At 45.9% G+C, this 25,093-nt stretch overlaps 1 protein-coding gene across 1 annotated transcript; it reads right to left on the minus strand.

The window, feature by feature from the left end:
* Window positions 1-1,821: 1,821 nt before the first annotated feature.
* Window positions 1,822-20,384, minus strand: piga (phosphatidylinositol glycan anchor biosynthesis, class A). The gene is made up of 5 exons (XM_078417803.1): window positions 19,563-20,384; window positions 12,850-12,982; window positions 10,608-10,740; window positions 6,823-7,029; window positions 1,822-2,140 (listed from the first exon to the last, which is right to left on the minus strand). The coding sequence occupies exons 1-5, from the start codon at window positions 20,284-20,286 to the stop codon at window positions 1,823-1,825; spliced, it is 1,515 nt and encodes a 504-aa protein (XP_078273929.1). The 5' UTR covers window positions 20,287-20,384; the 3' UTR covers window position 1,822.
* Between the last annotated feature and the right edge of the window lie 4,709 nt (window positions 20,385-25,093).

Here is a 25,093-nt window from a genome sequence, read left to right on the forward strand (position 1 = left end):
TAAGCTGCAGGAGGCAAATGGGAAGTGAATAGTAAGAATTTGTCAAAGCTTTGCTTCACTGTTTTGAATGCTCTGGAGTTTATGGAGACTGCAGAGTAACTGGGCATATGTGGAGGAAGCAAAGGCTAAGATGAGCAGAGATATGTAGTGAGGTCTGGGGAATTATAGTTGTGTTTTGAATGTTTCCATAACTTTGGCACCATTCCTGATTTTCCCAAGACTGGGATTACACAGAATGTCCAAACGTCCCACAAAGAAACACTACCCTATCCCCCAAACAAACACCATGCAACAGTAAGTTGTGGAATCATTGGTTGGAGTTGAATAAAAGTCCCCAAACTGTAATAGTAGTAGTAATAATGCACTGCACTGTAGAAATCAGGAAATTAGAGGTACATGTGATGATAATTATACAATAATTATGAGGGAGCTCAATTATATATATGGACAGTACAGACCAAATTAGTAACAGAATGGGAAATGATTTCACTGAATTTTTAAGAAACATCTGTTCTCACATACATCTGGATATATGGGAGATATTGATGAATGTTCCAGATTCTTAGACTTTATAGGAAGACCAATGCAAACAAAAATTCCAGTTAAAGTAACTTAATGTGAAGGCTTAATGTGTTGATATATTGCTTAAAATTAAAAAGATTTGAATAATGAAAATGCATACTGATCCTGATTATGAAAAAACCCTTTTTCTGCTACAAATCCAAATTAGCCATTAACTTCAATGTGAATGGCACAATGCTGTATTTTACAGGTATCCAATTTAGCTTAAATTAAAACTAGTTATATATTAAAGTTGGTGTGCAGAAATAGAAGGGAGAAATGGAGACAAGAGACTACAGATGCTGGAATCTTGAGGAAAAAAAACTGCTGGAGGAATTCAGCAGGTTAGGCAGGATATGTGGATAAAAAGGTATGCTGGAACTCCTGATATCTAATCATTTTAAATTCCCTTTGCATTCTTTCCATGGCCTCCTCCACTGCCAGTGAGGTCACATGCAAAATGGATGCCCAGCACCTTCTATTTTGCTTGGGTAGCCCACAATCCTACAGAATTAATGTTGAATTCTCCAAGTCAAGTAAAATGCCTGAAACTTCTTCTTTCCCCACCCGATGTGCACACATTTCTCCCACCATGCCATCACCCTGTTCCTTTCCCCTGGTCTTTGTGCTCATCTCTCTCACCCCTCCCTATTCTGAAACCTCTATTTTCTTCTTTCCCCTCTTTCTTGACCTTTTCCACCCAGATCCCTCCCACTGGCTTTCCATTTCACTCCTCCTCCTCTTTTCTTATTTAACTCTCTCTCTCTCCCATTCATACCTTTCTTTTACAACTTTCTGCCCCTGACCATCAACCCGAAGAACGGTCCTGACCCAAAATGCCATTTATTTCCCTCCACAGATGCCTGAGCTCCTCCAGCACTTTTTAGTTGCTCAAGATTCCAGCATCTCAAGAATCGTGTTTAATTGTCATATGCACCAAGGATGGAACAATGAAATCCCTACTTTCTGCATCGACAGTCTTTTGTTTTTCCAGCAATTTGAAATTTTGCATGATATTTTCCCTATTTTACAGCATGTTTGACCAAATAGTACAAAGTAAATAATCAAAGTTTGAAAGCTTTTTGGGCAGCTATAATTATTATACCAATATAGAAATATTGTCAATTACATTGTTTTTTTAATCCGTAGCATATAACAAATCTGATCGATTTCTGTGTAGCTGAAGTTTATAATGGCGACTTCTGCAACAGGAAACTAAACCGATACTTTGTCAAACAAAACAAAAGCTGCTAAAAACAATTTATGATTCAGTCGAGTCCAAATCCCGAGCAGCATCAACTTGTACTTTGCGATTGTTTCTTTCAGTATGAGGTAGAGCTTTATGTTTTTCAATTGTTGCAAGTTCTTGTTGTTTCCAAGCTCCATTCACACCTGTGGCATCGACAGCAATGTCAATCATGTCATCTGGAACTAACCATCTCAAGACCAACAAGAAAAAGAAGTCCAAAACAGCAACTAAAGCAAAAATACAGCCAGCCACAGGACCACAGTGGGTTATTAATCTGTACAGTCGTTGGTTCATTGGCAACACCGCTTCTTTAGCCACTCGGTCATAAACCTAAAACAAAATCATGAGGAACAAGATTAGAAGCAACCAGTTATGTATTAGTGCCGGATCTGGGATCATTACTCTGCCTTCAAAGCAAGAGAGGGACAAAGTACAGCAAATGGTAAACTAGTGTTTATTTTGAGAATGTGAGAATATATAGGTAAGAAAATCATCTTGAAATTAGAGAGTTTGGTGAGATCTTATGGGTAATTTTGTTGCCCTCACCCCAGGAAGAATATACTTAGTTTGGAGAGCATCCAACCAAGGTTCACCAGATTATTACCAAAATCCTATCCTAAAAGGAACAATCCATGTAGAAAGCGCCTGAATTTTCCGAGAGAGGGAGAGGTGATGTCATTAAAACATACACAACACTTAGATGGACTGACAAGGTAGATGCCACGTGGATCTTTCACCAAGCTGGAGAATCTAAACTAAGAATCAATCTTGCAGAAGACATTACGGGAGCCCAGCACAAGACAATGATGCTGACGTAAAAGGTAAGCTCTGATCGTACCGAATGGTGGAGCATGCTTGAAGGGCTGAACTGCCCACATCTGCTTCTACTTATTAGGATACTGTAGTGGGTGCGGTCACCGCGGTAATCAGGCCAGACGCCAGGTGAGTAATTAATAACTTTATTACCTGTGGTACCAAACACCGCACTCAAGAAGAACGTGAGTCGACACACCCAAACCTTTATAGTCCCAGACCACCTGACCCAAGGGGACTGACCCAGGAACTGACCTAATCCCTCCCGTCCACTGAGTGCCGAGTGGAATGACCAAGGGAGTGGCCTAGCCCTCGGGTGCCGCCACAGGACCCCCCCCCAAGAACCGAAGGCACGAAACGGACAGGGGGACGGACGAAACGGCCAGCCCGTGTGCGCGCCACGGCGGGCGCAGGAAGCAGAACCACCCCGCCAGGGGAAGGCACCCGCGGGAACTTCGGGGGTAAGGGCCGGGACGCGGGACGACCCCGAGGGCGAGGCTGCCCCAGTAGAACCGGCTGGCTAATGTCCAGATGCGCCGGCTTCAGCCGTGAAAGAGAGACCGTCTCAGGACGACCCCCCATGTCCAACACGAAGGTGGCAGAGCCCCGCTCAAGCACTTTGAACGGTCCCTCATAAGGCCGCTGAAGGGTTGGCCGGTCGGCATCCCGACGCAGGAACACAAAAGGACAGTCCTGCAGGGCGGAAGGGACATGTGACCGCACCGAACCGTGGCGAGACGTCGGCACTGGCGCCAGCGAGCCCACCGTCTCCCGAAGGAGTTGCAGGGCGGCTGAGGGCTGTTCTGCCTGACCCTGGGCGGAGGGAACGAACTCTCCGGGCACCGTCAACGGAGCCCCGTAAACCAATTCCGCCGAGGAGGTGGCCAAGTCCTCCTTGGGGGCGGTGCGGACACCCAGTAAAACACAAGGCAACGCGTCAACCCAGTCCGGGCCAACGAGCCGGGCCTTCAGAGCGGCCTTGAGCTGGCGGTGGAAACGCTCCACCAGGCCGTTCGCCTGCGGATGGTACGCTGTGGTGCGGTGCAGGTTAACCCCCAGCAGTTGGGCCATGGATGACCACAGCTCGGAGGTGAATTGTGGACCCCTGTCGGACGTAATATGGAGCGGAACCCCAAATCTGGCAATCCAATTTGCCGCCAAGGCACGGGCACAAGTAGAGGCACACGTGTCCGGCAGTGGAACTGCCTCCGGCCACCGCGTGAAACGGTCCACCATTGTCAGGAGGTACGTGAAACCCCGAGAAGGCGGCAGCGGCCCCACGATGTCCACATGGATGTGGTCAAAACGGTGGCGAGGGACGGGGAACTCCTGGAGCGGCGCACGCACATGCCGCTGTACCTTTGAGGTTTGGCACGGGATGCAGGTGCGCACCCAATGCCCAACCTGCTTGCGTAACCCGTGCCAAACGAAACGGGAAGCCACGAGGGTCGTCGTCGCCCGAATGGAAGGGTGGGACCAGGCGCGCGGTGGCCGGGTCGAGGGCGCTGACCACGTGAAAGTATTTAGTGGCGTCGGCGGTTATGCCCCGCAGGGCGAACTGTGCCTCGGCCTGGTCAAACCAGAAGTCGGGGTCCTCGGTCCACAATGGAGGCAGCCACACCGACACGGCGTGGATAGCGGCGCGGGCGGCAGGGTCCGCGGGAAGGTCCAAAAGCGGTTGTGGTTGTGGTTGATTGGAAGAGTCGGGTAGTAGCAGGTTCTGGTCCATCGCGACTTGCGAGGGAAAGTCGGGGTCACCAGTGTAGTGGGTGCGGTCACCGCGGTAATCAGGCCAGACGCCAGGTGAGTAATTAATAACTTTATTACCTGTGGTACCAAACACCGCACTCAAGAAGAACGTGAGTCGACACACCCAAACCTTTTATAGTCCCAGACCACCTGACCCAAGGGGACTGACCCAGGAAGTGACCTAATCCCTCCCGTCCACTGAGTGCCGAGTGGAATGACCAAGGGAGTGGCCTAGCCCCCGGGTGCCGCCACAATACTGTGATTTAAGCTTCTTAATTTGGTTTATTTCTTATTTTATAAGAATTTAGTGGATAATGGATAATTAACAGATATTATTGCTCTGTTGCATCGTTGCAACAAAGATAGGTTTCCTGGTTTTAATTCTGCAAACTTTACAAAATAATTTAACAACTCAATGGCACATCATAATAAATAGTTTCATTATGACACTGTGGCGGCGCCCAGGGGCTAGGCCACTCCCTTGGTCATTCCACTCGGCACTCAGTGGACGGGGGGGGGATTAGGTCACTTCCTGGGTCATTTCCCTTGGGTCAGGTGGTCTGGGGCTATAAAGGGTTTTGGGTGTTTCGACTCACGAGTTTTAGTGCGGTGTGAGTGTTCGTTGCAGAATAAAGTATTGTTACTACTTACCTGGCGTCTGGCCTGATTTCTGTGGCAACCGCACCCACTACACTGGTGACCCCGACTTTCCTTCGCAAGTCGCGATGGACCTGAACGCTCCGCTACCCGACTCTGCCAGTCAGCCGCCTCTGGACCCTGCCGACCGCGCCGCTCTCCACGCCATGGCGGTGAGGCTGCCTCCCTTGTGGACCGACGACCCCGACTTCTGGTTTGACCAGGCCGAGGCGCAGTTCGCCCTGCGGGGCGTAACTGCCGACGACACGAAGTATTTTCATGTAGTCGGCGCCCTCGACCCGGCCACCGCGCGCCTGGTCCGACCCTCCCTCCGCGCCCCCCCGACGACCGATAAGTACGGGGCCCTCAAGACCTTCCTCCTTCAGAGCGGGCGGCCCGGATCCTCCGGATGGCGGGCCTGGGTGACCGCCGCCCGTCGGTACTACTGGCCGACATGTTGGTGCTGCTGGGCGAGCACAAGCCCGACTTTCTATTCAAACATGCTTACCTGATGCAGCTGCCGTCCAATCTCCGCCAGCAGCTCCTCCACGACCCGTTCACCAACATGCAGGCGGTGGGGAGGCGCGCCGATGAACTCTTGATGGCCCGTCAGCTGGCCCTCGACCCGGGGTCGCTGGAAGTCCCTCCGACGGCCGACGACGATCCGCAGGTAGGGGCCTCGATCGCCCGCATCTCTACCGCTCCCCGACAGCCTTCCCGACGATATCCGGCTTCAGCAGCTCACCCAGCCGGCGGGGCGTCATTTTCGCACGGCCCGCCTGCAGTTCCCCCACCCGCCACCGGAGGTCGCTGGTGGTCGGACCCGGGTGCTGCATGCAGCCTGCCGGCAGTTCCTCCATAGGCCACCGGAGGTCGCTGGTGGTCGGATCGGCCCGCACAGCCGCCCGTTTTCACGGACGCCAGCAGAGGGGGCTGGTGCTACTTTCATCGGCGGTGGGGCCCTTCTGCCCGTCAAAGCCGGCAGCCCTGTTCGTTCCCGGGAAACGCAGGGGCCAGCCGTCAGTGATTGCTTCGGCGGCCGGCCAGATTCATCGTGTGTTTGCGTGGGACCGCCGCTCCGGGGCTCGTTTCCTTGTGGACACCGGGGCGGAGGTGAGCGTTGTTCCCCCTTCGCGTGCTGACCTCCGTAATGGTAACCGCAGCCCCCTCCTCGCCGCAGCCAACGGGACTTCGATCCGCTCGTATGGGGTGCGCACGATCTCCCTCAACTTCGGAGCGGGCAGCTTCTCGTGGCCATTCGTTATTGCGGATGTGTCCCAGCCGTTGCTGGGTGCGGACTTCCTACGGGCACATTCCCTGCTCGTGGACGTTAAGCGGCAGCGTTTGGTGCACTCCGTCACTTTGCAGCCCGTTTTCCTCCGCTTGGGCGACCCGGTCGTGCGCCCTGATGGGCCCCTGTCGTCCGTGGTCACTACGTTCTCGCGAGTTCTGGCCGAGTTCCCCGATATCCAAGACCCCCTTTCCGTTTCTTGCCTTCGGTTCTTGGGGGGGGGGGGGTCCTGTGGCAGCGCCCGGGGGCTAGGCCACTCCCTTGGTCATTCCACTCGGCACTCAGTGGGTGGGGGGGGGGATTAGGTCACTTCCTGGGTCATTTCCCTTGGGTCAGGTGGTCTGGGGCTATAAAGGGTTTTGGGTGTTTCGACTCACGAGTTTTAATGCGGTGTGAGTGTTCGTTGCAGAATAAAGTATTGTTACTACTTACCTGGCGTCTGGCCTGATTTCTGTGGCGACCGCACGCACTACAACACACCGTATGTTAAGGTTAAACGAATTACTTTACAGGAAGTATGCACCTTTTCAGTACGCTCTGCCACATTCCTCCATGTGTACAAGTTCTTCACTCTGTTGTGGATTGTTTCCGTTGGTGGCAGTGATCCCAGCCGTTGGCGAGTAATGGCGATTTCCAATCCTTCACACAAGGACTTCACAGTGGGCTCACATAATATGATCAGATCCTCAGGTAGAACCTCTGGCACTCCACCAACCTTCGTACTGACAACCTGTTATAAAAGCAATTGAAGTTAAGGCAAGAAGAAAAATACAACTACAGATTCATTGTAAATGTATAAATAAAACAAATAACAACATTCACTGGAGATACCAGTTCAATATGGGATAGGTGGCCAGTGCATGAAAGAGGGGGAATCATTCAGTAACCATCACCATCCAAAGACTAATCCAGTCCAACTGACTCTGCGGTGCTCTTTAATAACACCAGCAGACTGGTGCCAAAGGCCGCAGTAGTCCAGGAGATTAATCAAGCAACAGCCTCTTATTGTTATATTGTGAATCAAAGTCTACCAGTCAACCTCCAGACTTCGCCGCATTCCCAGAGCATATCTTGTCCAACAGCAATTCAGATAGCAAAAATAGGGGTATGATAAAGAACAGTGAAGGGACAGGGTAGAGAGAAGGGGGAACTGTGTGGAGCGTAGGAGGCTGAAGGGTGACGTTATAAAGGTGAATAAAATCATGAGGGGCAGAGATAGTTAATGATCACAGTCTTTTTCCCCACAGAAAGAAAGTCTAAAATTAGAGGGCATAGATTTAAGGAGAGATGGAATAGATTTAAAGGACACCTGAGGGGCAACGTTTTCAAGAGGATTGAGGACAAATGGAACAAGCTGCCAGAGGAAATAGTAGAGACAGGTACAATTATAACAATTAGATAAGCACATGGATAGGAAAGGTTCAGAGGGATATGTGCCAAATGCAGACAAATGGAACTAGCTCAGGTTAGGTAACTTGGTCAGCATGGACAAGTTGTTTGCATGCTGTATATTCTAAAATTGTAGACTAGATAATGCCACATCATTTCCTGTCAACAATGCGCAAGAAATCTCCCTGCTGAATACCCCATGCTACTCTCCCCATTTGCAGAATCAGAATTTCTGCTGAGGGTCTTCAATGCCCACCACAACTGTGGCTCTCAAGCACCTAGAAACATGGAAAATAGGTGCTGGAGGCAGCCATTTGACCCTTTGAGCCAGCACCACCATTCATTGTGATGATGTATTAATCACATGCGGATGATGTATTAATATATATTACAAAACCAGAAATTAGCATTCCGAATTTATTAAATCTCATAACTCAATTTGGTTCATTTTCAGGTTATAGAATTAACTGGTACAAAAGTGAAATTATGCCAATAATGGAGCATAATCCGGCCATACTTCAACAATTTCCTTTTAAAATTGCCTATGAAAAGTTAAAATATCTTGGAATTTACGTGACTAGGAAATATACTTCTTTATTTAAATTAAATTTTCCTCCTTTACTCACTAAATTACACAGAAATATTCAATTTTGGAAAACACTTCCTATATCATTAGTTGGTCGTAGTAATGCTATAAAGATGATCTTTCTTCCACAGCTACTATACTTATTTCAAGCAATTCCGATCTATCTTCCAAAAAAGTTTTTTTTAAAAATTGATTCAATTGTTACTAATTTTATTTGGGACTACAAGACTCATATTATAAATAAAAGACATCTATGCAAGTCTAAAACTAACTTCTTATTTTATTATTGGGCAGTTAATATTAAAAATATAACCTGCTGGTTGGATGATTCTGATCAACAACCGGATTGGTTAAAGATGGAGAAAGAGGATTGTTTACCATTTGATATTGGTGCGATCCTCTTAGCTCCAATAAATTTAAATAAAAAAACATATGGAGGTAATCCCATTATACACAGTGTTATCCGTACCTGGAAACAATTAAATCTTACGTTAAAATTGAGTAAATTATCTGTTTTCCTTCCTATTGCGAATAACCCTTCTTTTAAACCGTCTGTCTTAGATAGAGGATTTGCTCAATGGAAAAGTTATGGAATTAAAAGGGTGGGAGATCTTTATCATAAGGGAACTTTTCTTTCTTTTCAGGATTTACAGCAGAAGTACGGATTACATGTTAATAATTATTTTAGATATTTACAACTTAGAGATTATGTAAAATCACACATGCAAGAATATAAGTTTAGAGGTCCAGAAACACTTGATGTATGCCTGAATCGACATTATAATTCAAATAAATTAATATCCTTTATTTATAATACTCTCCTTGACACTGACATTCCGTCATCAGAATCTTATAGACGAGCATGGGAGGACGAATTGAATCAACTCATAATGCAAGATATATGGGATGAAAGTTTACAACATATACACCAATGTTCATTAAATACTAGACATTCCTTAATACAATTTAAAATAATACATAGATTACATTATTCGAAGACGAAATTAAATAGGATTTTTCCTAATATCTCTCCTATTTGTGATAAATGTCAATTTCAAGAAGCTAATTTAACTCATATTTTCGTAACTTGTATAAAAATGCAAAACTTCTGGTTGGAGATTTTTAAAATAGTTTCTAAAGTTATTAACAAAAAATTGGATATGGATCCAAAATTAATTATATTAGGATTATCAGAACATACTACAAATTTTACAACAAGTCAGGTACACTTTCTTGATTACAGTCTAATAACTGCGAAAAAATTAATACTTAAATTTTGGAAAAAAACAATAACCCCCACAATTAAAATGTGGACTACGGAAATGACAGACCCTGCATTTGGAAAAAATAAGATTTGCCTTAATTGACAAACCCGAGTTATTTTTTAAAATATGGTCTCCATTTATTGAATTTTTAGAAAAGTAAATGGGTTTGGCACAGGACTAAAATAAAAAATTTAAATTAAAAATTGAAACTTGAGTTAGGGGTTGGATGTACAACTGTGGTTATTGTCTCCAGGATCTACTCCCTTTAATTTTTATAGTTAGATCTTTTTTTTTTTAATCCTCTTATTCTTATTCTCTCTTCCCAATAGTTTATAGTTTTTTTTATTTTTACTTTCTCTCTTTAAAAATTTAAAAATTGAAGCTATGTAAGAACTCTGTAACAAATGTGTTTTTTTATTTCTATTTGTACATATGCTTTTCAAAAATAAAAAAAATAAAATAAAAAAAGAAACATGGAAAATAGGTGCTGGAGGCAGCCATTTGACCCTTTGGGCCAGCACCACCATTCATTGTGATCATGGCTGATCATCCACAATCAGTAACCTGTGCCTGCCTTCTCCCCATATCCCTTGATTCCACTAGCCCCTAGAGCTCTATCTTTTAAATTCATCCAGTGAATTAGCCTCTACTGCCTTCTGTGGCAGAGAATTCCACAAATTCACAACTCTCTGGGTGAAAAAGTTTCTTCTCACCTCAGTTTTAAATGGCCTCCCCTTTATTCTTAGACTTCTACCAAATGAATGGGCAAAACTACTCCTTCGGAGGGTTTGCTGATTTTAGCCCACACTGTTGACTGCGGGGCTGATAAGGAAATAATTTAATAATTTCATTTGTATAGACGCAAATGTAAATGTTAATTCTGATCTTCCTGGTAGCATTAATTCTTCCAGCTGTAGTCACCTTTAAATTTATTCAATTATTAATAAAGCACAGGAAACTTTGACTGAGAACATTATTTTCAAATTCATGATGTGAATTCTATTGTTTACAAATACACCATATATGACCTAAAATTTCTTTAGAGTGGAAAATTTAGAATAGCTTTACCTGAAGACCACAACTTGCTCCTTCAACTATTGCCATACAAAAAGCTTCAGTCAGAGAAGTGTTGAGAAAAATGTGACCCTGCACCAAAACATCTCTCACATCTTTATGCTCAAGGGCACCGAGAAGTCGAACTCTAAAAAGACCAAAACATTATAAAGTTAAAGCAAAGATAAATACATACTTAACAAGTAACATAAACTATTGCAGATGAATTGCATTAAATTGAACAACATGTTTAACTTTAAATTAGGATTCAAGAAAGAATTTTAGTATCAGACTTACACAGCATTGAAAAAGGCTCTTGTCCACACTGACCCAGTTGCCTCTCTGAGCTGGTCCCATATGGTGCTAAACTTTACCTATCCACATACCTGTCCAAATGTCTTTTAAATGTTGTAATTGCACTCGCCTCTACTACAGCTCATTCCACTTATCTCCCACCCTCTGAGTGAAAAGTTTTATTCTCTGTCTGCTGCATGGTAAAGCATCAGTTTATGTGCGAGATACCATTTAGTACTCGTTTCTAGATGTAAATCATCCCAATACTATAATCAGCTGTCTTTTTGATCAATTTCATTTTTTGTTCTCGAAGGAGGCCTGATTGGGTGCTGGTCTCAATTTCTCAGTAAGAATGCAACAGCAAACCAGCAAGAATTATTTTTTAAATTCTAAAAGGACTATTAATATATAAAAAGTCAACAGAAATAGTAAACATGCATCCCTTAGAGTCAGGGGCAGGTGAAACTACTACTACGAGAATATGGAAATGGCTGATAATATACATTTTCTTTTGGTCTTCTGTTCTGAAGACATAACAAACATAACAAATGGTGACTAACCCCAAGTCTAGTAAGAGCCTGAAACAAATCAATTAATATTCATAGAGAAATTAGTAGCTCTAAAATCTGACAAATTCCTAGATATATGTCTACATTAGAGGATTGCACAAAAATGTAGCTGTAAATATGATGGTGTTCTTAAGGAATTCAGTGATTGCATGAAATTGAAGGAGGATGAGGTGGGAGGCTAGGGTTGTTTGACTGATTGAATGATACAGCATGCAAACAGGCCTATTTGTCCATCGAGTCCACGCCGACTATCGATCACCTGTTCACAAAGAAATTCTGTTATCGCACTCAAGCAGCCTCTCCTTAAGCACTAGGGGCAACTTACAGGACACAATTAACCTATAAACCCGCACGTCTTTGAGTTATGGGAGAAAAACTGAACATTTGGAAGAAACAGGGAGCGTGCACCCGAGGTTAGGCTCGAATCCGGGTTTTTGGCGCTTTGAGACAGTAGCTCTACCAGGTACGCCACTGTTGTAATGAAGTTGCCGAAAGTAAACAATGCTAGAGATAACTTTTTAATTTTAACTCTGGTATGTAATTTTTTTCTCCTGCATTATTGTTAAGCTAAGTTCTTGCCATTAATTGTATAAAATTATGAAAAGGATGATCATTATGTTCATTGTGTCTGCACTAGTCATTCTAGCCGTATCACACCTTTCAGCACTGTCAGTAGCCTTGCAGGTCACAGTACATCGAGTTCTGTTTAAATACGACGAGATTATCATTCTTTCAGAGTTTCAAATCCTTACCACTCACACAGTGGGACTAAATATTCCCTCATCTCTTCTGCAACTTGTTGTCACCAGGATCTCTTTCATGCTATCCAATGCATGATCTAGACTTTCGAACAGCACTATAGAGCTGGGGCTCAATGTACAGACATTGCAGCCATTTCTTTGTTTGCAAGTATTTTTTGCCGCCTATACTTACAATACATCTTACCTTCGAGAGATACTGCTGCATGTAAACGGCGTAGATTTTTTAATTCCTCGTGGCAGATTTGCTGTCTTACAGTGCCACAGACTCGGATATGATCCTGACTATGGGCGTTGTCTGTACAGAGTTTGCATTCTCCGTGTTGACGTGGATTTTCTCTGCGTGTTCTGGTTTCCTCCCACATACTAAAGACTTGCATGTTTGTTGGTTAATTACCTTTTGTAAATTGTCCCTAGTATGTAGGATAGAACTAGTGTACGGGTGATCATTGGTCGGCATGGTCTCGGTAGGCCGAGGGGCCTATTTCCACATTGTATCTCTAAACTAATACTAAACCTACAGTATATGAACAGCATGTAATGCCTGGTAATTCAAAACTGCTTATAAATTAAACCAACATTTTGAAGGAGACCATCAAATACTTGTTTCCTATCTCACAAGAGAAGTCTCATTACCTGTCATGAAGCTGGTACTTTTCCCGAACTTCCTCTAATACTATTCGTTTAGGTCCTTCACCACCAATGAGAAAGTGTAAATCTGGATGCTTAAGGCACAATTCAGGAATTATCCCAGCAAGTAAATCAATTCCTAAATGTATATTAACAAATATTAACATGAGCAATTAAAAAAATCTAAAGCTCAAACCTAAAACAATGAATTTAATTTGCTCTCATACATTTGTCAGTATAGCACATAGAAGATTCTCCAAATCAGAACATTCATAATTGCTTTTCTTTTGGAATTAAAGCATGATTTTAAATAAAATAAAATGCATTACATAATAACAGCAAGTCTTAAACAATTTTATGCAGCAATGGACATTGGGACTCTTTTAAAGAGCAACAGAAGATAACTAAAAAGGCAATACGGGGAGAAAGGATGAGGGTAAGCTAGCCAATAATATAAAGGAGGATAGTAAAAGCTTTTTTAGGTATGTGAAGAGGAAAAAAATAGTTAAGGCAAATGTGGGTCCCTTGAAGACAGAAGCAAGGGAATATATTATGGGGAACAAGGAAATGGCAGATGAGTTGAACCGGTACTTTGGATCTGTCTTCACTAAGGAAGATACAAACAATCTCCCAGATGTTCTAGTGGCCAGAGATCCTCGGGAGACGGAGGAACTGAAGAAAATCCACAATAGGCAGGAAATGGTGTTGGGTAGACTGATGGGACTGAAGGCTGATAAATCTCCAGGGCCTGATGGTCTGCATCCCAGGGTACTTAAGGAGGTGGCTCTAGAAATTGTGGACGCATTGGTAATCATTTTCCAATGTTCTATAGATTCGGGATCAGTTCCTGTGGATTGGAGGGTAGCTAATGTTATCCCACTTTTTAAGAAAGGAGGGAGAGAGAAAACAGGAAATTATAGACCAGTTAGTCTGACATCAGTGGTGGGGAAGATGCTGGAGTCAATTATAAAAGACGAAATTGCAGAACATTTGGATAGCAGTAACAGGATCGTTCTGAGCACGGATTTACAAAGGGGAAATCATGCTTAACTAATCTTCTGGAATTTTTTGAGGATGTAACTAGGAAAATTGACAGGGGAGAGCCGGTGGATGTGGTGTACCTCGACTTTCAGAAAGCCTTCGACAAGGTCCCACATAGGAGATTAGTGGGCAAAATTAGAGCACATGGTATTGGGGGTAGGGTACTGACATGGATAGAAAATTGGTTGACAGACAGAAAGCAAAGAGTGGGGATAAATGGGTCCCTTTCAGAATGGCAGGCAGTGACTAGTGGGTTACCGCAAGGCTCGGTGCTGGGACCGCAGCTATTTACATTAATGACTTGGATGAAGGGATTAAAAGTACCATTAGCAAATTTGCAGATGATACAAAGCTGGGTGGTAGTGTGAACTGTGAGGAAGATGCTATGAGGTTGCAGGGTGACTTGGACAGGTTGTGTGAGTGGGCAGATGCAGTTTAATGTGGATAAGTGTGAGGTTATCCACTTTGGTGGTAAAAATAGGAAGGCAGATTATTATCTGAATGGTGCCAAGTTAGTACAACGAGATCTGGGTGTCCTAGTGCATCAGTCACTGAAAGGAAGCATGCAGGTACAGCAGGCAGTGAAGAAAGCCAATGGAATGTTGGCCTTCATAACAAGAGGAGTTGAGTATAGGCGAAAAGAGGTCCTGCAGTTGTACAGGGCCCAAGTGAGACCGCACCTGGAGTACTGTGTGCAGTTTTGGTCTCCAAATTTGAGGAAGGATATTCTTGCTATTGAGGGTGTACAGCGTAGGTTTACTAGGATAATTCCCAGAATGGTGGGACTGTCATATGTTGAAAGACTGGAGCGACTAGGCTTGTATACACTGGAATTTAGAAGGATGAGAGGGGATCTTATCGAAACATAAGATTATTAAGGGGTTGGACACGTTAGAGGCAGGAAACATGTTCCCAATGTTGGGGGAGTCCAGAACCAGGGGCCACAGTTTAAGAATAAGGGGTAGGCCATTTAGAACGGAGATGAGGAAAAACCTTTTCAGTCAGAGAGTTGTAAATCTTTGGAATTCTCTGCCTCAGAAGGCAGTGGAGGCCAATTCTCTGAATGCATTCAAGAGAGAGCTAGATAGAACTCTTAAGGATAGCAGAGTCAGGGGGTATGGGGAGAAGGCAGGAACGGGGTACTGATTGAGAATGATCAGCCATGATCACATTGAATGGTGGTGCTGGCTCGAAGGGCCGAATGGCCTACTCCTGCACCTATTGTCTATTAAGTTACACAAAACAACGTACTTCACATGAGTGTAATCAGGGTTAAAGCAAGATGAAATGGAAGGACTTGGATATTACTAGAGAGCATTTCTTTTAACATTATCCGTTAAAATTGGTTGCAGAATATCTTCGAAAGGGAGAGGGTGAAATAAAAACAAAAAGTAGTGTAGATGTTCAGGTCAGGTAACATCATTGGACAGAGTTAACATCACAGATGGACAACCTTTAAAAAAATGCACTGATGCAATTATAAAAAAAGCCCACCAAGGTTCAGCATGTCAGAGAGTCTTGAACTTCTACAGGTGGGGAGAAAGAATGCATGACGTTTCAGGCCGAGACCCTTTTTCAGATCCAAAACATCACCCATTCCTTCTCTCCAGAGATGCTGCCTGTCCCACTGAGTTACTCCAGCATTTTGTGTCTATCTTCGGTGCAAATCAGCATCTGCAGTTTCTTCCTACACAAATAAATTCTTACTTGCAGCAGCCTAACAGAAAATGTAAGCACAGTACACTGTAAACAATATAATAAACGAGAAAATCTGAAAAAATATATACACACACACAAAATCAAACAATGTAAACGTAATGTGTTGGAAGGATGTTGCAGATGTTGGTTTAAACCGAAGATAGACACAAATAACTGGTGTAACTCAGCGGGTCACATAACATCTCTGGATAAAAGTAGGTGACGTTTTGGGTCTGAAGAAGGTTCTCGACCTGAAACGTCACCTATCCCTTTTCTCCAGAGATGTTAGAAAATAGGTGCAGGAGGCCATTTGGCCCTTCGAGCCAGAACCGCCATTCATTGTGATCATGGGTGATCATCCACAATCAGTAATGTGCCTGCCTTCTCCCCTTATCCCTTGATTCCACTAGCCCCCAGAGCTCTATCTAACTCTCTTGTTAATATTTCCCTGTTAATATTTCATAATTAACCACCTCACCAATTTTGGTCTGATTTTGGTTCTCTGCGGGAACTGTGCGTTTTAAACTGGTATGTTTATTTTAAAATTATCCCCAAGTGCTCTAGCGTGTGCTAGCAGTTAGCATTAACCAATGTACGACCGGGAAACGCTCGTAAAATTAAACTCGAGCGCTACAGGAGCACTATTAAGCAGAAATCTACTCACCGATATACCGATAGAGATCATCAAAGGAGCGCACCGCGGCAGCAGCAGTGGGAGCGCAGGTCAGTGGGAAAGTCGGAAAAAACACAGAGGGAAGCGAGGGGGGATTCGGAACAGGCTGAGAACCCAAGCCTTACGTCCACCTCTGCCCAGCATACTTCTGGCCAACGTCCAGTCCCTGGAGAACCTGAGGGCAAGGATCAGATTCCAGAGGGACATAAGGAACTGCAACATCCTTTGTCTGACCGAAACATGGCTGACCCCGCTGGTGCCTGACCAGGTGATCTGCCCATCCGAGTCCTTCACTGTTTTCCGGGCGGACAGAACGGAAGAATCCGGGAAATCCAAGGGCGGAGGAGTCTGCTTCTTGACCAATAATAACTGGTGTAATCCTGGGAATATTAAGACGCTTTCTCATTCCTGCTCGCCGGACCTGGAACATCTAACTATCTTATGCCGACCATTCTACCTTCCCCGGGAGTTCAGCTCGGTGATCATCACAGCCGACTATATCCCACCGCATTCGGACACCGACGTGGCACTGTCCACCCTACACGATGTGTTGTGTCAACACCAAAACAAGAACCCTGATGCGGCTGTGCTGGTGGCTGGAGACTTCAATAGGGGAAATCTCAAAAAGGTCATGCCCAACTTCTACCAACACATCACATGTGTCACCAGGGGGGAAAGAACTTTGGACCACTGCTACAAGCCGTTCAGGAAAGGCTACAAGGCCGTTTCTCTCCCTCCTTTTGGGAAATCTGACCACGCTGCCATTTTCCTGCTGCCGGAGTACAAACAACGGATAGTACGGGAAGCGACAGTGACGAGGGACGTAAAGCGGTGGGCTGACCATTCAGAGGCCATGCTGCAGGATGCACTGAGCGAAGTCGACTGGAACATGTTCCAAGCAAGTTCCAGAGACGTAAATGAGTTTGCGGAAGCGGTTACGGACTTCATTGCCACAATAGCCGATACCATCATCCCCACGGTAAGGGTCAGTATCTTCCCTAACCAAAAACCCTGGGTGGACAGGTCTATTCGCGTGGCCTTGAATGCTCGCACCGCTGCTTACAACTCCGGCCTGGCATCCGGCAACATGGACGACTACAAGGGAGAGTCCTACCGACTGCGAAGGGCAGTGAAGGATGCAAAAAAGAGGTACCGGGACAAGATGGAGTCACAGATGGAGCAGCAGGACACCAGGCGCCTTTGGCAGGGGCTACAGACTATAACTAGCTACCGGTCCAGCACCCCCTCAACCGGAAGTGCCGGCTCCTCCTTAGCTGATGACCTGAACTCTTTTTACGCACGGTTTGAGACGGGTAACACCACCAGCTCGCCGTCTAAAAACAGCACCGAAGGGGCGCTGGCTTGCGAGGCTGGAGGGGGATCCACCGCCGGGGATGTGCACACATTCTCGGTGTCCGAGCATGAGGTGAGGTGGGCTCTGACGCGTGTGAACACGAAGAAAGCTGGAGGCCCAGATGGTATATCTGGGCGAGTACTAAAGTCTTGTGCTACTCAGCTTGCTCCAGTGCTCACCACAATATTCAACCTCTCCTTGGCAAAGTCCGTGGTCCCTGCATGCTTCAAAAGATCCATCATTGTACCGGTGCCAAAGAATGCCTCTCCAGCGTGTTTAAATGACTACCGACCGGTGGCCCTCACCTCGGTTGTCATGAAATGCTTTGAGAGGCTAGTCAAGAAGCACATCTGCGCCCTCCTTCCTCGCAACATGGACCCATTACAGTTCGCATACCGTCCGAACAGGTGCACGGATGATGCGGTCTCCCAGGTTCTACACACCGCTCTCTCTCATCTGGACAGCCAGGGGGGCTATGTGAGGATGCTGTTCATTGACTTTAGTTCAGCATTCAACACAATAGTCCCCAGCAGACTGGTTGAGAAGCTGCTGGAACTGGGGCTTAGCACCCCTCTGTGTGCCTGGGTCCTGGACTTTCTCACTGCCAGGCCCCAAGTGGTCAGGATGGGGGAACACACATCTAGCTCCCTCGCCCTGAACATAGGATCCCCCCAGGGCTGCGTCCTTAGCCCCCTACTGTACTCCCTGTACACACATGACTGTGGGGCCAGGTTCAGCTCAAACTCCATCATCAAGTTTGCTGATGACACTGTGGTGGTGGGCCGGATCTCCAACAACGATGAGAAGGCCTACCGGGAGGAGGTGGCTGATCTGGCACTCTGGTGTCAGGACAATAGCCTCCTCTTGAATGTCACTAAAACAAAGGAGCTGATTGTGGACTTCAGAAGGGCTAAACATCCAAGGACGTACACGCCACTCGAGATAAATGGGTCTATTGTGGATAGGGTGAGCAGTTTCAAATACTTGGGAGTCCGCATCGCAGAGGATCTGACGTGGGCAACGCACATTGCCGCACTGGTGGGTAAGGCTAAGCAGCGCCTTTACCACCTTAGACAACTGAGGAAATTCAGAGTGTCGCTGAGGATCCTTCATTGCTTCTACTCTGGGGCTGTAGAGAGCATCCTGTCCGGCAACATTACAGTCTGGTTTGGGAACAGCTCTGCCCAGGACAGGATGGCCCTGCAGAGAGTAGTGCGTTCGGCAGAACGCACCATGGGAACTACACTCGTCCCCCTGCAGGACCTATACATCAGGAGGTGCAGATCCAGAGCAAGCAAGATCATGAGGGACCCCTGCCACCCCAGTAATGGAATGTTCCAGATGCTACGATCAGGCAAACGCCTCCGCTGTCACGCTGTGAAAACGGAGAGGATGAGACGGAGCTTCTTCCCACAGGCCATCAGGACTGTCAACTTTTATAACCCCAGAGACTAAATTTTTGTCGACACTTTTTGTGCTATGTTTAGTAACTTATTAACTTTATTTATATGCTGTAACTGTAATTCTTTTTGTGCACAACCCGCAGGCATTGCCACTTTCATTTCACTGCACATCGAGTATGTGTATGTGACAAATAAATTTGACTTGACTTGACTTGATGTATAACTAAGAGGTAAGTTAAGTTTGCGCAGCTGAGATAAAGGTGACAAAATTGTAACCGGCAATTTTTCTGCAGAGTTGCACTTTTAAAATATTTTAAGCATAAGTGTTAAATAACTTGAAATAAATGTCAATGATCCAAACGGGGAATATGTTAATTGTGTAGGTGGCGGGTTGTGTGACTCGCTGAGTTACTCCAACTTTTTGTGTCTATCTTCAACGTGAATGTAATGTGATGATATTTTTCGTTTTGGTGCTGGTGTATAAGCGGTGTGAGGAAGGACGGAGGAGCCCGGGGGGGGGGGGGGGGGGGGGGGCAGAGAGTGGCCGTACCTTTCCTGTACACCAGTCTGCTGACCACCACCACGGTGACGGCGCCCGGCTCGGCCCGGCCAGGTTCGGGGATGAAGTCCGTCGGGTCGACGGCATTGGGGATGACGGAGACGCAGTCGGGGCAGAGCGACGCCCGCAGCACGGTGTTCTCCTTGCTGGTGTAGGAGACGCAGACGACGTGGTTGGCGTCGCACAGCGACACGGTGAGCAGCTTGTTGGTCAGCACCGAGCTGAGGTCGGCGAAGCCGAAGAGCGAGTGGTCGGTGAAGACGGTGCGCACCCCCAGCGCGCGCGCGTGCCAGAGCGCGTCGTGGGCCATGGCCGAGAACGAGCTGTGCGCGTGCACGACGCTGACGCGCTCGCGCACCAGCACGCAGCGCACGAGCGGCAGGCTGTGGAAGAGGGTGGTGGCCGTCGACTGGTTGTACATGACCCGCAGCGGCAGGTAGTAGACCTTGAGGCCGTGGGACAGGTAGCGCACGCCGCGCCGCTCGCCGTACGCGTGGCTTAGCACGATCACCTTGTGGCCGCGCTCGATCAGGCACTGCGACAGCTGATAGATGTGGCTCTCCACCCCGCCCATGTTGGGGTAGAAGAAGTCTGACACCATGCACACACGGTGCTTGCGGCCGGGCGCCAGGAGGGCCGAGCGAGCAGCTGGTGGTGATGGCGGAAGATCGCCGCCCTGTGCCGAGTCGCCATCGCCCGCCGGGCGCGCGGCCATCCGGAAGCGGCGCGTGGGCTGCGGAAGCGGGACGGAGCACGTGACCGCCTCGGCGATGCGCGGCCCCGGCTCCGCTCGCCAGGCAACCGCAAGCCCCGCCAAGCAACCCGTCGCCAGGCGACCGCAGGCCCGGTCGCCGCCCTTCCCAGAGGCGAGAGGGTTTAATGGTCACGTGGAGGGAGTGGAGCAGTGAAAGGGCTCGACCCGAAACGTCACCCATTCCTTTTCTCCAGAGATGCTGTCTGACCGGCTGAGTTACTCCAGCTTTTTGTGTCTGTCTACAGGGAATTTACTGATTGCTGCAGCTTCAGACACCGGCCCATTAACTGGTGCGTGGCTACGTTCTGCAGCTGCGGCTCACCGGCAGTCTCTCTGTCTTTTTTTTGTTTTTTGTCTATTGTCATCGTTTAATGTACGTTTTGTTCTATTTTTAACTCTGTTTATGTGGGGGGTGGGGGAAACCTTTTTTCTAATCTCCTCCTCAACGGAGATGCGACCTTTACCGTGTCGTGTCTCCGTTCGCGCTACGGCCTAACATCGTGGAGTCAATAGACAATAGACAATAGGTGCAGGAGTAGGCCATTCAGCCCTTCGAGCCAGCACCGCCATTCAATGCGATCATGGCTGATCACTCTCAATCAGTACCCCGTTCCTGCCTTCTCCCCATACCCCCTCACTCCGCTATCCTTAAGAGCTCTATCCAGCTCTCTCTTGAAAGCATCCAACGAACTGGCCTCCACTGCCTTCTGAGGCAGAGAATTCCACACCTTCACCACTCTCTGACTGAAAAAGTTCTTCCTCATCTCCGTTCTAAATTGTAAATTGTAATTGTAATTGTAAATTGTAAATTGTAAAAACCTTTATTGTCACCACACAAAGTGCAGCGAAATTAAAGCAGTCCAGATGATGCAATCACACACAGCAGACAGTACAAAGGATAAACCTTTATCCATAACAAGCTAAACCTAATCTACTGAATTAAACAAACTGACCTCTAATACAATATAGACAAAACAATTACAATACGGTCGAGGCAGTGTACAGTGCAATCAAGCCAGCAAGTTATTGCACAGCAATGAGAGCTAACATATTGCAAGTGCCGTTTAAAAAAAAAAAAAAAAGAAATAATGTAATTAAATATAAGGTGCGGTCGGTTGTAACATGTAATAAGTTTAGCAAATGTTAAGCAATATAAGTGCAGTAGAATGTAAACTTGTATTGAATTGAGGCTTATGTTTTCTGACAAGTAACTGACAGTGTTCCGATCAGTTCCGTTCCTTCCATTCAGTTTTATGTGAGTGTCTGGCAGTGTTCAGCTCACGTATGACACTGGGGTAGAAACTGTTCTTGAGTCTATTAGTCCGTGATGTAATGGACCTGAACCGTCTACCAGAGGGCAGCAGTTGGAGCAGCTGATGACCAGGGTGGGAAGGATCCCTCAGGATGTTGGCTGCTCTGCTGAGGCAGCGGAGGGAGTAAAGTTCCTCTAGAGAGGGCAGTGGGCAACCAATGATTTTCTTTGCAGAGTTGATGACCCTCTGAAGGGCTTTCTTGTCTGCCTCTGAGCTGCTGGTGTACCACATAGAAATACAGTACGTCAGCACACTCTCGATGGTGCAACGGTAGAAAGTCACTAGCAGCTGCTCTTGCAGGTTGTTCTTCCTGAGGATCCTCAGAAAGTAGAGCCGCTGCTGTGCCTTTTTGACTGCCGCTATGGTGTTTGTGGTCCAGGAGAGATCCTCAGCAATATGCGTGCCCAGGAACTTGAAGGCAGGGACCCTTTCCACACAAACCCCGCTGATATGCAGTGGTGTGTAGCCCGTATTGTGTCTTCGGAAGTCTATTATGAGTTCTTTTGTCTTGGAAGGATTCAGAGCCAGATTGTTTTCCGCACACCATCCTATCAGTTTTTGGACTCTCTGTAGGCTGTCTCGTCATCTCCTGAGACGAGTCCAACCACAGTCGTGTCATCCGCAAACTTGATGATGGTGTTGGTAGGATGAGTGGGGATGCAGTCATGGGTGTAAAGGGCGTAGAGAAGAGGGCTCAACACGCATCCTTGTGGGCAGCCGGTGCTGATTGTGAGAGTGGAGGATGTGTGAGGGCCTAATCTGACCATCTGGGGCCGATTGGTCAGGAAGTCCTTAATCCAGTTACAGATAGATTGGGAGAGTCCTAAATCAGTTAGTTTAGAAACCAGTCTGTCCGTGATGACCGTGTTAAATGCTGAACTATAATCTATGAAGAGCATCCTCACGTAACTGCCCTGCCGCTCAAGATGGGTCAGTGCGGTGTGTAGGGCAGTAGTAATGGCGTCCTCTGTAGACCTGTTTGATCTGTAAGCGAATTGGTGTGGGTCGATAGTGGCTGAGAGGCTGGCTTTGATGTGCTGCTGGACCAGCTTCTCAAAGCACTTCATAATGACTGGGGTTAGTGCAACAGGACGGTAGTCGTTGAGATCACGGATGACTGGTTTCTTTGGCAGTGGGATTATTGTTGCGGATTTCAGGCAGGATGGGATGATGGCTTTGGACAGGGACAGGTTGAAGATCTTCGTGAAGACCACTGAGAACTGGCCTACCCCTTATTCTTAAACTGTGGCCCCTTGTTCTGGACTCCCCCAACATTGGGAACATGTTTCCTGCCTCTAATGTGTCCAATCCCCTAATTATCTTATATGTTTCAATAAGATCCCCCCTCATCCTTCTAAATTCCAGTGTATACAAGCCCAATTGCTCCAGCCTTTCAACATACGACAGTCCCGCCATTCCGGGAATTAACCTAGTGAACCTACGCTGCACGCCCTCCATAGCAATAATATCCTTCCTCAAATTTGGAGACCAAAACTGCACACAGTACTCCAGGTGCGGTCTCACCAGGGCCCGGTACAACTGTAGAAGGACCTCTTTGCTCCTATACTCAACTCCTCTTGTTACGAAGGCCAACATTCCATTGGCTTTCTTCACTACCTGCTGTACCTGCATGCTTCCTTTCATTGACTGATGCACTAGGACACCCAGATCTCGTTGAACTCCCCCTCCTCCTAAATTGGGTTAGGAGGGCCTGGACTTACCATCTCGGAGGCTTCGGCCGTGGGCCCTGCAGATCGCAACATCTGGAGTTCGCAGGTCTCTGGCTGGCGACCAGCTTTCAGGAGCTCCAGCCGTAGCAGCTTCGACCGCCCCGGAGTGCGAGGTACGATCGACCCGCCCGCAGGCCCTTCAACGCCCTGCGCGGCACTTTCCATCGCCCGGTGGGGGCTCAGGACCTTCATCGGCCTTCTCGGCTCGGCCCTGGGACTTTCCATCGCCCGGTGGGGGCTTCAAAAGTCGGGAGCCTCGATCGCCTCGTGGCGCCACGGGAGAAAAATGAGGAGGAGATAATGACTTTTCTTTGCCTTCCATCACAGTGAGGGTGTGCCTGGAGCAATCACTGTGATGGCTGTTTGTGTTAAAATTGTATCTGTGTGTCCTGTGCTTTTTGTTGTCTACTGCCGGACCCTGACGTGAGAGGACGCTGGCGCTGTTTGTTCGCCGCTTCTCCGTCAGGATAGTTTGTCTGTTTTTATGTTATGACTGTTTTTGTAAAGCGCTTTGAGCACCTGGTAAAGCGCTATATAAAATAAATGCTTATTATTATTATTATTATTATTATTATTATTATTCTTGGTTCTGGTGAAAATTTACAGCAACTTTTGGACAGTATCACCTCAGAATTTTGCAAAATTAAAAAATGGTTTGACATTAACAAATTATCACTAAACTTGAGCAAAACAAAAATTATGATATTTGGGAACAGTAAAATAAACAATCAAGCACAGGTACAGATAGAGGGTGTTAACATAGAAAGAGTAAATGAAACTAAATTTCTTGGGGTGATAATAGATGAAAAAAATTGCTGGAAATCTCACATTAAACATATCCACAGTAAAGTATCTAGAAGCATTTCAGTTCCGGCCAAAGCAAAACATTTCCTAGATAACAAATCACTTCGCATTCTGTTCTGTTCACTAGTTTCACCTTATTTAAGTTACTGTATAGAGGTGTGGGGAAGTACATATATAAGTTCACTACAACCACTATTCATACTGCCAGAAAGAGCCATTAGAATAATTCATAATGTCGGTTTTTGTGAACACACCAACTCATTATTTATAAAGTCTAAAATAATCAAATTTTATGACATTGTGGAATATCAAACAGCTCAATTCATGTACAAAGTGAGAAACAATTTGCTACCAAGTAACTTACAGGAAATGTTTTATGAAAGAGAGGGGGAATATAATTTAAGGGGAACATTAAATTTCAAGATTCGCAATACTCGAACAACAATGAAAAGATTTTCTATATCAATCAGTGGAGTAAAGCTATGGAACAGAATGAATGCGGAATTAAAACAATGTTCAAACATCATCCAGTTTAAAAACAAATATAAACACATGATTTTTTCTAGGTACAGTGAGGAGGGGGATTAACAGTCACCAGGGGTCTACATATAATAACACATCATTATTTAAATAAGTATATCTATATGAACATATAAGGGTGTATGAGTATTTTTGTATTAATATCTGATACTTGATAAATATTGATTAGGGAATGGGGGTAGGATTAAATAAGTTCACACTTCTTCCTACTCCTTTTCGCACATGTTAAGTAATGGATGAAATTCCTTGTATTTCTTCTGTTTTTTTTGTTTATTTTGTTTTTTAATTGATGTCTTTTAACATGTTCGAAATAAAATAAAATGAAATTATTATTATTAATAACCAATAATACAATAAATTATCAAAATAATCAAAACTAAC

Source organism: Rhinoraja longicauda, chromosome 21 (genome assembly GCF_053455715.1).
Source record: "Rhinoraja longicauda isolate Sanriku21f chromosome 21, sRhiLon1.1, whole genome shotgun sequence".
Lineage (NCBI taxonomy): Eukaryota > Metazoa > Chordata > Chondrichthyes > Rajiformes > Arhynchobatidae > Rhinoraja > Rhinoraja longicauda.

Bases quoted from the DNA above. Each gene is read 5' to 3' on its own strand.
- piga (XM_078417803.1), bottom strand. From the start codon at position 20,286: ATGGCCGCGCGCCCGGCGGGCGATGGCGACTCGGCACAGGGCGGCGAT. The intron at 10,741-12,849 runs GTAATGAGACTT...TGGTCTTTTTAG, and splicing joins AAGTACCAGCTTCATGACAG to AGTTCGACTTCTCGGTGCCC. The intron at 7,030-10,607 runs GTAAAGCTATTC...CTTTTATAACAG, and splicing joins GAGCAAGTTGTGGTCTTCAG to GTTGTCAGTACGAAGGTTGG.